At 43.5% G+C, this 14,104-nt stretch overlaps 1 protein-coding gene across 2 annotated transcripts in view; it reads right to left on the bottom strand.

Annotated features, from left to right (window-relative positions):
- The window catches only part of LOC306922981 (uncharacterized protein), a 44,917-nt gene that overhangs the window by 10,173 nt on the left and 20,640 nt on the right, over positions 1–14,104 (bottom strand). For both annotated transcript variants that reach the window (XM_079500912.1, XM_079500911.1), the window contains 2 exons: positions 8,809–8,882; positions 7,848–7,988 (listed from right to left, as the gene is read on the bottom strand). In XM_079500912.1, the coding sequence (XP_079357038.1) occupies positions 7,848–7,988; positions 8,809–8,882 (215 nt within the window). The remainder of the gene's footprint in view (positions 1–7,847; positions 7,989–8,808; positions 8,883–14,104) is intronic.

Genomic DNA, 14,104 nt, shown 5'->3' on the forward strand with positions numbered 1-14,104 from the left:
ATGTGGGACCGTGATCTGATCCCCCTCCTAGAGGGCACGGTCGTCTGGCCCGGCTTTCACAGTTCACACCACCCTATCAAATGGCCCTATAGTCAAAGAGCAGTCTGGGACAGCAGGGTTCTCCAGGGTTTCATTTGATCCTGACACTATTGGGGCTGTTGATTGTTGTCTTAGCAATGATTCTAGTGATTACTTTTTCAATGAATTGAATAATCGGGAAGCGTTTATTTATTTTATTTTTTAATACATCAACAAATCAACGCGGCGAAACCACGCTCTATTTTATACCTTGTTCATAAAATGGTGAAATGTGTAGATAGCTCAAATAGCCGATTTACAAACTCACCACACGTCATACAACGTTTTTTAAAGAAAGAAAGGAAAAAACTATTTAAACGTTTCCCTCAGGTAGCAAAGACTACTACTTACTTACTACAGTAGCGAGAGATCTGACTTACTTCTGCAACGGTGTGATTTAAACAATTTGTACTGAGATTCTTTAGAGGCAAGAATAGTGTCATGTTGTGATGACCCCATAGCTACTTTAGGAATGTGGGATGGAGATGCTCTTTTCCTCTACAATCAAGAGAAGTGGCACATGATCCTATTTCATTCTGTCGGACATTAACAAGAAGAGTTAGCAGCTTTGCTATGTTTGAAGACCTTTAAGAACCCTGCTGCCTGTCGACCCACATCAGTGTCTGGGCTGGGGCAGGATGTGAGGTTAACCATACCACTAAAACAGGCGAAATTCCAGCAGCCTGTCAGTGTAATGGGCAACTTTAAAAACCACAAAATTTGTTACCTCGACATCATGTGTATTCAGGCTAACACACGATCGTGTACTCATGGTTATTTGTACTAATCGCAGGACAAATTAAAAGCCTATTAAATTACGGTTATAACAAAAATCTTAATTGATGACTAATGCATATGGTTTTCATAAATGGTGTTTCTGTAATAATGTAATGAATTATATTATTATATTATTATATTATAAGTGTTGAGCATGTGGAAACAGAAAAGGACAGAGGAGAGCAGAGGAACAACACAAGACTAGTACAATAATATGTAAGTAGCTGTAATTTTAGTTTAGCACAGGACACAACCCAGAAGCTATTCACCAGTATATGAAACAGGAAACTAGCCAGGACAACTATGAAGGTATCAAGGTCAATGGGAAAAGGTCAGTGTTAGAGGGACAATCCTTTGACATTCAACTTGGAATAATAAGGGTGGAAACAGATCGCGATATGGGAACATGCTCCACCTCAGCTATCCATCTCCCAGGAGTCTAGCACATTACGCACGCACACACACTAGATTCAGAGACTGTCCTGAAAGTTTGACACCACTTGGAGAGTGTGTGAGCTTTAAACTTGGTGTGCACGTCGCCGACGACCCGAGGGGGAGCCGTGACCAGCGTCAGTTTAACCGACTTCAAAATCCATGTGGATATCACAGAGGACCCGAGGCTGTGATGCACCGAGTGGAAAGTTGGTCCGATCAGCGGATCTCCCAAAAATATCAATGAAACCACAACTCCCCATATATGGACTATGCTGCCATAAATATGACATCAGCCTGGCCTCCTTATTTGGGCATGTGCACTGGGCACGGAACTCCATAGATGGGCATAAAAGGGACACAGACAGCCACAGAATCTCCATATATGGGCTTAAATCAGACACAGAAGAAGAAGAGTGGCGCCATTGAGGGGGCACAAAACAGCACTCGAGCGCTGTTCATGCAGCACTGGAGTGTGACAAGCTGGAGTTTGAAATACATTGTTTTCAACGAGGGCCGGCGCAAATATTAGCAATTTTAGTCTCTGTAATGTTTATGTTGTACCATTACTAAAAACAATCTAAAATAAAGGGATTTAAGATCATTAAAACTTTGCTGTTGCCCGAGTCCAGTGCATTGTGCCAATGTCCGGTCCAAGACTTCACACTTCACACTTCGCCTAGCACTTCGCCAATAGAAGTCTATGTAGAAGAGCCGCACACAAAATGTGTTTTACAAAAATCGGCCTCCTGGTGGTGCTATAACAGGCCGTTTGGGGCAGAGGTTCATCGTTTGCATCCAGGGAGTGTGTGTGCAAAATTTGGCATCAACCGGGTTAACGGTGCCGGAGATTAGCTGGTAACAGACGGACGGACGGACGGACGGCCACACACACACACACGGACGGAGTGCAAAACATAATCTCTCCCCATGCCTTCGGCCTGGTGGAGACAATGAGGGTGGTAGGCCTGCCATGTTACAATTTAGCACCTTTCAATGTGGGAGTCAATCGATCTCTGCATTGATTTGAAGGTAAATGCAGAGATGCATGTTTGCACATAAATGTGTCTGTAAGAGTAGCAGTAGGGGTGATGGGTGGGTGGTTGTATTGGGTCGTTCTTGTGCGTACTATCTGATCAAATCCTAACAGGCACCGTGACATGAGCATGTGTGACTGGGACCGGTAAGGTGAAGTGAAACACACTGCCCCGGGAGAGAAGATGAGGGGGTCTCCATTTTCTGCCCTACCTGCTACTTAAAAGTAAATTAAAATAACTGTAGTGCCTCACTGCCTCCAGCCCTCAGATGTATCAAGACTTCTTATAAAAACAAGGCTTTACAAAAAACTATAACTGAAACTATTGTGTTTACAAAACTAACTAAAATCATAGACAATATCTGTGGTATGTTCTAGTTTTTTTTCTGATGGTATACCATATTATTATTCCCACCCACACGCACGCCATGGATATATACAGTATGTGCGTGCCGCACGTGGTCACATAATGAAAAAATAAAAATAATAATCATGTTCGTCCTTCGCAAGCGAAGATGACCAACTGACTTCACGTCTTGTGGGTGCGAAGATGGCTGATGAGGCCAGTCCGTGCACGGAATGTCATATTGCGGTGAGGGCATGTGATGTCTGGTGGCTGGCTAGGTGAGGCTTCCTGGATGTGGCGCTTTTCAGACTCCTCTACTCCATGTTTTACTGCAGAGCGCCAGTTGGAGCGGTGTTGGGCATCGGCCTCCCAGGTCTCAGGATCCAGACCGCAGCTCTTGAGGCTGGCCTTTAGGGTGTCCTCATAGCGCTTCCGCTGGCCGCCACGTGATCGCTTGCCATGTTGTAGTTCGCCGTACAGCAGCCTTTTTGGTAGGCGTTCATGTGGCATGCGGCAGACATGGCCAGCCCATCTCAGCTGAGAGTGATTGAGCATGGTATAGATGCTCTCCATTTCAGCCCTGTGGAGGACCTCTGTGTCTGGGACCTTGTCCTGCCACTTGATGCCGAGCAGCCTCCTGAGGCATTCTCATGTGAAAAGCATTGAGCTGCTTCGCATGCCGGCTATACAAAGTCCATGTCTTGCAGGCGTACAGCAACGACGGGAGGACAACAGCACGGTAGACTATCAATTTAGTCTGTAGGCTGATCCCTCTACGCTCCCACACAGAGGTGCGGAGTCTACCGAAGGCAGCGCTTCCATGGGCTATCCTGTGCAGTACCTCCTCCTCAATGGTGGCCGTGCGTGACAGGGTGCTACCTAGGTAGACAAACTTTTCGGCAGCCTTGAGATGTTCACCATTTACACTAATGAGGGGCTCAGTGTACAGGGCACCAGGAGCAGGTTGGTGCATCACCTCTGTCTTCTGGTAAGGCCAAAGTCTGTGCATGCTGTGGCAAGGTTATCCATGCTCTGTTGCATTTCCAGCTGGTTTGAGGCATTTAATGCGCAATAATGGTGGTTATAATGAAATAGCCACTCTATTGTTAAGTTAATGTGTGAATTACTTCGAAACTCCAATGGTCAGCACAGCGGCCATTATCACCTCAAGACAATAGCCTCCCCATAACATGAAAAAGGCATTTTAACTGGTCTATATTCTTGCATCACTTCCTCGGATGGTTACTGGACGTTATACAATATTTTTCTCATGGACGGCATACACCACTGGATTGTATATATATGATATTTATGCCTGGACAAAGCGCACCGCATCAAAATAATGCAAAACACTCACTGTACAACACAGGGGAGGAAAGTGAGAATACGAAAACATGATCGCAAGAGTGACAGAAATATCTCCGACTGTGGGAGATGTTTGGACTCAGCCTGATGCTTTAATGTCTGCAGATGTCATGTCAAGCAAATCCACTGCCCCACATAATCATAGTGTTCAACAAGGACCGCAAGGAAGCTCCAGACTCATGACTCGTGTGTGTGTGTGTGTGTGTGTGTGTGAGAGAGTGAGCCCAGGGTCAGTTTCTTCCAACAACACAGACTGCCTTTTGTGCTCATACAAAAACAACAAGTAATGTAATCTCTTCCCCCCTCCCCAAGAGTGTAAAGATGGACGCAAAATGGTCCATCTTTACACCGTCAAGAGTTAAATTAACCACTTTCAGTCTGGCATCCCTAAAATATAGGGCTTAGGTTGATAACGGTTGGGCAACAGATCTTTTTTTTTTTCATACAATTACCTGGAAATGACTGAAACTTAGACGTTTTACAAAAGTGACCTTAAAGGTAGCACAACAGACACACTGTTGTACACTGTACTGCCAGTACTTGGTACAATATTGACCTGTACTATAATAAATTAACATTGTTAAATGTAAATCAGACATATTTGCAATGCTCCGACTGGAAGCCTCTCTACTGTAAAAGAAAATGTGTATTGTTGATGTAAGTATTGTTGTATTTCTTTCTAGGGAGTTGAGTTTACCACGTTGCACTTCCTCCACTCCTGACATCACAAAACCGCTCAACTGAATGTTGGGGGAGGGGCAGATGTAGCTGTTTTTCAAACATTTATAAAACATATTTCTCGTTTCTGACAAATTAGAACATAATACCGTTTCCTCACATTATTTGAATATCCCCGCCTATTGCCCCACCTTTAGCACTCAGGGGTCTGGAGGCATGGTCAATGCTCTTTGGCCACTCAGAATAGCCAAATGGCATTGATCACGCCTCCAGGTCTTAAGTTAAGTAATAAGACCTGGTACTTAAGACACGCAAAATACAGCCCTACGTGTTGTACATGCAACATGTCAGGTCTTTTTTTAGGCTATATTGGATGTTTTTCTCGCCTCCGTTTAACATTGAGCTGTGGTCCATGCCTTCTTGTGAGCGTAAACTTGTCCCGTCGGAAAACATTTCGCCCAACTCTGAGCATAATTGTGGTGGAAGGAAAATTGGTTCCAGGTTTGAAGATGTGAGAGGAAACATGGGCTAAACGAGACAAAAAGTATGCGGTGTATGTCCCATAACCCAAGCACCCCTCCAATCACTTACAATTGATTATGTTTGCCATCTTTCAAAACAAAACCTTGTCTAAGCTTTTTCCAGGCTACAGGCTGCGCTGACACTGATTACATTTTCACCTCATTATGTCCTATATACACTGGTTTATACACTTTGAAGCTTCAAAGGGAAAGAGGAAAAAGGGACTTGTAACGAACAATGAACTCAAATTAAGTGATTTCCCTCGACTGTAGTGGAGAGACTGCAAGCCATCATGAGTGCACACATACTGTATATCCAGAGGAGTATTTGCTCTTTTTTTCTTTTCTTTTTTTTGAAGAGCATTACTCCACATTTATTATAATACCAAGGAATCTAGGAAGGAGTGTATGTCCTAACACTGCTATTCTCAGAGAACTCCTCCCTTGTTACTTAAACAGGAAGGGTGCATTTGGCCTGAGTGAGCTTTGTATGTTGTGAAGCAAGGTTGTGGGAAGGTTCTGCCTAAGTTCACCTCCCAGCAGCAGGAGGGTCTGATCCCAAAGCCTGATACTAGAGGGCCACACATGGCGGGCCCGGGCCCCGGAGAGACAGCATCACCGAGGGCCTGAAAGAGTCGGCCGCTGCCCAGATCGGATGTTTGTGGAGGTCTAGGTTATAAGGGTGATACAGGGAGTGTGCTTTGTGTGTTGGGATATGGTCGGGAGCTGGAGGGGGGGGATTATACATACTACTCTAACATGATCATTTAGTGGGGCTCTGTTCAAATGAGCACTGATGCAGGCAGGGGTCCTGCGTAATAAGGGAAGTGCGGTAATGACTTGAGGGCTGGTACACATTAGAGGATATTAAAAGAGCCATTTTAATCACTCAGGCTGCAAAGCGGACCTCTCTGTGAGAGGGGGTCTAATAGCTGAAATGGATATGTTTCATTTGCACTGATTGAGATGATGAATGGACTTATCTGAAAATCACTCCCAGGCATTAGCCATGTTCAATAGCTTGTTTTAGGTTATAAAATATTGTACATTTGTACATTCATTTTTTTATAAAGACAATAGCACACAATGAAGGGAGATCGAAAGAGGGCAGAGAGAGGGAATAACATGCAACACAAATCTTGAGTTGGAATCAAACCCATGACATTGCAATTATATGGCGTGCAACTGGTTCGCATTTTCTATATTTTTCCCCCTACATAAAAATTCATAACAAATCAGATGTTAAAATGGTAACATGTGGCACCAAACAGACGAAGGAAGGAGGATTTTGATGACAAAGAAGCAATATAAACCAACCAGTTTGTAATCAGTGGTGCAATTACGGCAGTATTTCAAGTAAGCTAAATTTACTGTGTCAAAGCATAACTTCTGTTTTGGTTCTTATTATCCTCCCACATATGCTCAAGAAGTGTCCAAATCCTAACTAAGGATGAGTCGTGTGTATCTGGCCTTTGACGCACCGTCTTAGCGGTAAAGCACTCATTTAACCCATTCTGGGTGGGAATCCCTGTCGTGTTTTAAGCATTTTGTTATACTTTAGCTATTGAAAAATAGCAGATCTACAAGCTCATATAGCGTCATTTTTTAAATTTCGACGTCAGGCCTAAATGGGTACAGATCCAAGAAGAGAATGGAGAAGTGAAAGTGCCCGAAGGCCAGTGTGTTGGGAGGCAGGCAGGCATGTCCCTCAGCAGTGGACCGGAGCCATCGCTCTACAGCCTTGGTGGATTGCAGACCCTGTGCCATTGGTGAATTGCAGACCCTGTGCCATTGGTGGATTGCAGACCCTGTGCCAGCTCCTGCCCAACTGTCAACCCTACTGCTCGGCCCCGTCAGCCTGGCCCTCCACGAGTCCACGACAGTGATGGATCAGTGCGCATTTAGCCGAGCCTTGGGGCAGATGTTACAGTAAAGGAGCACTACAGGCTGGTGCCTCCAACCGCGTCTGTAATCTGGTTAGGAATGGCAGGGTAAGCATGTGTGTGTGTGCTAATGCCAAGAGTTGTACGTACCACACTGTGGGTGGGCCGCATGCATCCTGCAGGGCAATTCCTGCCCTGCTTTAACGGGAACAGATAAGTGGTACTGTGGCATACTACAGTGAAGGGGAGGGAAGGGAAGAGCAGACCCAAATGCTAGGCCGTGTGGCTCAGTACGACCTGAGGTGCAGCGGTGCTTAGGGCTTTTTCTGCAAACTCATCCTCCTTCTCACCACCCAATAAAGAAACTAGACTAAGTCAAAACCTAGAAATACAGTATATGGTTTGCTGGACCATGTATGAAATGCTGGTGGGCTTTTAAATATGCATGTTCCAGACTGTACAATAATATGTGCATTTGTGTGCTCTCTCACATTCGCTGAATCTCTCAGGCTCCTCTCCAGAGGCTTTATGCTATTGCAGTTTTCCAAAACTATATGACAATAATTGTTTTGCGATTTTGAAATAAAAAGGTGTGGGGGATTCTAATTATAAAATAATTTGAATTAGAAAGATTGAGATAGACAGTAGGAAAGCCAAACGAGACCAGTTGCAATATGGCACAGTCAAAAACACTCAAAAAGAGTACAGTCAGAAACTGCAAAACTAATTACCTTCTCAATTTCGAACGCTTTAGCTGTTATGGCCTTCGCTCTACGGGCCTTTAAGTCTTCCTCGGGTGTCAGCTTCGGCTCCGTGCTGCCCACCACCATCAAGTCGTTCTCCGATTCTTTTACACATGCGGGGAGTTCCTCCTGACAGGCCAAGGGTTAAAGTTTAAGGGTCAGAGAGCTTCAAAGTCTGCAGCAGACCTGGACGGCCGTCTTTACTGTCACTAGTGTTGTGTTAAATGCTTCGTCATGCATGCAGCAGGTCAACAGTAAACATTAAAGCTCTGACTATATGTACAAAAGGACAAAAAAAGGAAAAACGGCGGCAGTGAATGACACCTCCTTTCGATGGGAATTTACATTTACCTCCCCTTGTGTTTTTTCCCCTCCTTCAGGCCAATTTTAAAAGAAAGCAGTGATTCACATCTTTTAATGGATGATGTCAAGGCATTCCACATTTTGGTGGCAGAGCAGTACATCAAATCAAATCACATTTATTTATATAGCACATTTAAAAACAACTCTCATTGTACCAAAGTGCTTCACAAGGCAGAATATAGTGGAGTACAATACAATACAGTACAATTCAGTGCAGAAGACGTCAATAATAGAACAACAGGCAAATAGGACAAAGTAATCTAAAAGGAAAGGTGCAAGATCATGTCGGTGATGCAAAGGCTTGTGAATATAAAATTGTTTTAAGTTGTGATTTAAAAGACTCAACGGAGGGCACAGACCTAACGGCGAGGGGAATGCTGTTCCACAGTGTGGGGGCTACGACAGCAAAGGCGCGGTCGCTCCTGAGCCTTTTTTTTGTGTGCGGAACCCCTAAGAGGTATGCATATGAATTTGGGGGTCGTTGAAGTGAAAACGTTTGAGAACCAACCACTGCTGTAATGAATCTGAGCATGAAGCATTCATGCTGGTGAAGAACAATGCGTTCAGAAAGAAAGCCTGGTCTCACCTGAACCATTGAGCTGTGTGGAGACCCGGCTGCTGAACCACTGGGAGTAAGACTAGTTGGCACTCTGGGGTTTTCTGTAGAGAGAGTCAAACACAACATTTAGTAAAACAACAGACAGTCACCCACAGATGTTTATGGTGAACAGAGGCATTTTGAACGAGGGGGAAACATTGTTTTTGTGTGCAATCCTAATAAGGAACACATCAGTGCCGCCCGCCCACGGCATTGTTTTATTTTAGTGTGTCCTATAGGAAAAACACATTAAGGAACAATCATTTATTATCTGCTGGGAGCCACCAAGCAATTATTTACTTGCCGCTTGTACAGTGAACAATGGAGAGGACAAGATGCTATGAGGCTGTTGTTGAAGAGTATAAATTGCTTTTTTTAAGTTTACTCGTTTATTGGAGTCTACCGCACAATGGTGGTAGAGACGTTCAGCTGCGACTAAATTGAAGTACTGAACTCTGCTGGCTCCGATTTGTCTATAAAATATATATATATATTGCAAGGCTGCAGATGTTTATTTTTATTTCAGGGATCTCCCATGGTGATTAGCCTGACTGAGCCATGGTGAAATTAAAAACACTTGTTGTGATTTTGTTTTTAACCAATAACAGTGCTGTCAGGTTGTGAGACACTCCAGTGAAACTTTCCACAGCCAAAATGTGCAGTACAATTATTGTATAGAATCTAGATTAAAAAGGTAATTCAAATCTAGGCCAAATGAAAACATCACACACACTTGGCACCTCACACCTGGCCTACTCATCGGCAGGCCTCGAGTGAAGAGCGCAAACTTTTCTTGACATGAAGAACAAGCCGTTTGTTTGCCTGGTAGTGAATCTGATCAAATATCCATGTAAATGTAGGGTATATTCACTACTATGCTTGCCAGGCTGCCACACACCATATCTGTGGCAAAAGACCAAGATGCGTAATACAAATGATTAATGGAAAATTGACTGCAGCAGATGGTCATGAATTGCAAATCAATGATGAGCAGAGAACCGTGAAACCCATGAAAGATTATACGAACAGACATGTATAGCTTATGCAATACAGGGCCCTTATTAAGACCCAATGTGTAATGAAGCTAGGAAATGGAGATCTGCCTGACTGCTGATAGCTAAAGAAGACAATTGTCAATTTAATTTATGGCTTTGTTCTATTAAATTAATATTTTATGATTCAAGTACTTAACACATAATGTGGCAAGTTGGCATTTGCCACAGCGCCCCACACACACACACACACACACACACACACACACACACACACACACACACACACACACACACACACACACACACACACACACACACACACACACACACACACACACACACACACACACACACACACACACACACACACACACACACACACACACACACACACACACACACACACACACACACACACACACACACACACACACACACTCTGAGGTAGCACCACAAACAGACAGCTGTTCAATAGGGCAAACACAGTCTGCATGCTTTTCTTATCGGGCACACAGGGCATGCTGTGCTGCCAGTCTGCTTGCACTGAGCCATGACGGATGACTGCTCCAAATGCCTTGTGTACTTCCACAATTGTCAGGTTTCTTAGCAGAGGTTTTAAAAAGGACATACATATGGCAGCCATGAACGAGAATGCCAAGGCTGACGTATGCATTGGATAACATTTCATCCTGTCGAAAAACCCATGTATTATCCAAACCCTATTATATGTTGTTCAGCGGAGATATGTCCTCTTTTTTTCCTTACTCCTTATGCCTAAACTTTGGCATTTCTTTTACTATTTTAAATAGTTGAAATAGCCAATGTACAAGCTTGCGTGTCGATGCAGATCGGCTAATTTCACTAACTTAAAATGTTTTTCAAAATAGTAAAAAAAAAATGGCATAAGATAGGGTCCCACATCTCTTTGCAGAAACAGCCGATCTACAAGTTCACAATGTGTCACAATCACAAGCCTGTTTCTATTATTTTTTCACCCATTATAACATGCACAGAATAGGGAGGGTTAGGTTCATGCTGTTAATAGTACATCTAGGTTATTAGATAGGATATTGTACATGTATTGTTATGAACATTCCGAGTGGGGGGTCACTCTCATGTAAAATGTAGCGTGTATTCTTTATCATCATTACCAAGTGTAGTTTGTGTTGGACAAATTTGTGTCCCAGATGGAGTAGGGGGGGACTCCGCTTTCTCAACATTGAATTGCGTCTTCACAGGGAGGTAGTTTACAACAAAACATAAACATGTTTATAAAGAACTTTACCATAGAAACATGTCACCATGTACAATTCAACATATTTACACATTCAGACCATACGACGTGTGGGAACGTCATAACTAATCCAACCAACGGATCCAAAGGACGTGTACACACGTCCTAGCTCATTGTCATTGATATCAAACGAGAGAAAAATATTTGGCCTCCAAGGCCACCATACTCCTTGCTCTTTGCACATCCACGGTCCCGTTCCCTTCCCTGTTTACCGCTGCAGAAAGAATCCCTCGTATCTCCTAATCTAGGGAGCTATCCGTGGTTTTGATCATTTCTGACTTCTGCCTGCCTCTCGTTCAAAATATGAACGAGAGCAAGGTAAGCAAGCAAAAATATGTGTCCGTTTTTTTCCCGGAGCGGAAGGGGGGGGGGCTTTACAGAGTAAAAGTGGCCATATCTTCCCGGGACCCGAGCTTCTATTTTGAAAGAAATCCCAGCGCTGATTGTGTTAACAGTGATTCATCCCTAATCAGACCCCACTAATGCGGAGATGCAGGCATGCAAGTCACCAATTTGACTTTAATTAACCAGCAGTCTAGAACAGTGGTTTTCAACCAGTGGTCCGGGGACCACCAGTGGTCCTAGAGGGGTTTCCAGGTGGTCCCCAGCTAAATGATGGAGAGTTGGTAACCAAATGGACCCTTATTAGATCTTTAACTCTTGAGAGCATAAAAGCTCTCAAAAGTTAAATTATTGTTAAACATCTAACTTACTTAATTTCCAAGAAGAATGTAGAATAATTGTTATTTTAATCAACGTTTGCCCGTTATCTCTCCTATGGTACCATCTCAAATACAGCATGCATGGAATTGTGAACGAAATCTTATCCAACGAGAATACAATATTTTCGTTTTGGGTCTGAGAGACTAAATGTCATCAAATGGTGGTCCGTGGCTCAAATGCCGAATAAATAATGGACCTTGATATGAAAAAGGTTGAAAGTCACTGGTCTAGAACAGTGGTCCTTTTAGGATGAGGTTAATCATTTCAATTCAAATGTAATTAATAACATTACTGTGCTTCTTTTAGTTTTTGCACAGACAGTTTCATATATTTAGGGGGGGATTGACTCTCTCCATTCAGGAAATGCAGAGTGAGTTGTGGAATGAAATTAAGCAAATTTTTTGGGGTCTTAATTTTTTTTAAGCCATTTTGCAATCGGAGATAGCAGCCAGAGGCTATGGCTATTTGGGGGTCCTTGACATGGAAACCTACTCTAGATAGAACATGTGAAAGACTTACAGAAAAGAAAGAAGCTTACAAACTGACTGGCGTGGTATGATTGTGGAGACATCTGTTCCGTCAGTGAGCACGCTACTTTCACACCAAGCAAAGGTCAGACCTTGAATCCGAAGCCAAAGCACCACAATAAAAACCAAGGCTATCCTTTTCCCAGCAAGTGTGCTGCTTGAGTGTAATTAGCATCTTAACATGTTCCAGCACATCCTGGGCTCTTGCAGTGCACGAGTCTCACAGCAGATGCTTTGTTTAGGATGTTGGATTCTTTGAAACTTTGCTGACATTGTCTTTCAAGCCCCAAGGCATACTTACAGCATAATGCATAGCTCACAACGTGTCGCAGCGTTATTTTCAGTGTGCTACTAATGCCGCGTCCACACCAAAGGAAGCTAGAAAAAAAAGCAAGCTAAAATGATTTCGAAGCAGCTTTTTTTTCAGAAAGTGGGCGTGTACAAGGTACCTGTCAGTCAAGTGGCCTGGACTGGCCTTGAGACGAGACAGAAAATAGGCAGTCCGAGCAGGCGCGCATTTTAAAGTCTAAAATGTAAAATAGCGGCTGTAGAGGAGAAATAATTATATATTTAGTTGCATCACAACCTATTAATGGATAAATAAATAATATAATCTTGGTAAACATGCTTGTAAATAACCGAACGAGACGACGGACCGGTCTCGATCTGCTCATCTTGGGGGAAAACAGCCTCTGCTCCACTCCGCTGTCCTCTCCCCCACGACCGAAACCCTCCAATCGGTTTTAACTATATTGTTTAGTTATTTCTATGCCCGTATATCTGCTAATTTATAAACCGTATGTGTGTGTTTAGTCCACGGTCAGCGACGGCGTTTAGTGGTCAGTCCATGCTTAGCTCCGGTGAGAACCGGGGGGGGGGTCCGACTGTGACAGAACACAACCAGTTTTCACCGCTTCGACAACTTGTTGCTCATATAAACTTTTATTTCTTTCCATAAATATGCTATGTTCTTGCCAAATAATCATTCATATTACATATACAGCCCTTATTTAAAAAGTTAATAATTTAATTCGATCTCGGTGCGGTCAGCTTCGGTCCGAGGTTTTCTGCTCTTGTCAAATGAGCTAAACTCCGCCTCCTCAAACCACGCTGTGCTCTGATTGGCTAGAAGCAGCTTCTAGAAGCTCGAAGCCAGAACCCAGCTTTTAAAAGCTGCGTCAAAGTTAAGTTTTCAGGAGAAAAAGCTTCAAAACGAAAACACTGGTATGCATAGAGATAACATGGGATGCACGAAACAAGAAGCTGCTTCTAGCTTCCTTGGTGTGAACGCGGCTTAAGTCATCCTTTAAGAAAACTGATGACTGTCTGGAATTGTTTGGCATAGGCTCTGACAGTTGAGGACATGAATTGGGCTCGATGCACAGCCAGAAAGAAATTGGGCCTCTTCCTTACTCCCTTCACAGGTCTACCAATTAAGGCTCTGTTCCATTTAGTGTAGTCAAACTTTTTTATTATCAAGGACCCCCATAACTCTGAGAGTATACAAAGGGAAGGGAACCACTCTCAGAGTTACACAACCGTAAGGGGGATTTTGGAACCCTTTTCAACAAACCATGAGGGTCCCTGGACCACAATTGAGACCCACTGGTCTGGTGTAGCAGTGTCTAAAAGTGAGCCAAGCAAACATGCACAATATCAGCACCCTGATTCTGTTTGGTCAGAATGCAAACAGAGCCTTAATTAGCATCATCGGTAACACCTGTGAAGGAAGTGAGGAAGAGGCC

Source organism: Electrona antarctica, assembly GCF_951216825.1.
Source record: "Electrona antarctica genome assembly, chromosome: 5".
Taxonomy (NCBI): Eukaryota; Metazoa; Chordata; class Actinopteri; order Myctophiformes; family Myctophidae; genus Electrona; species Electrona antarctica.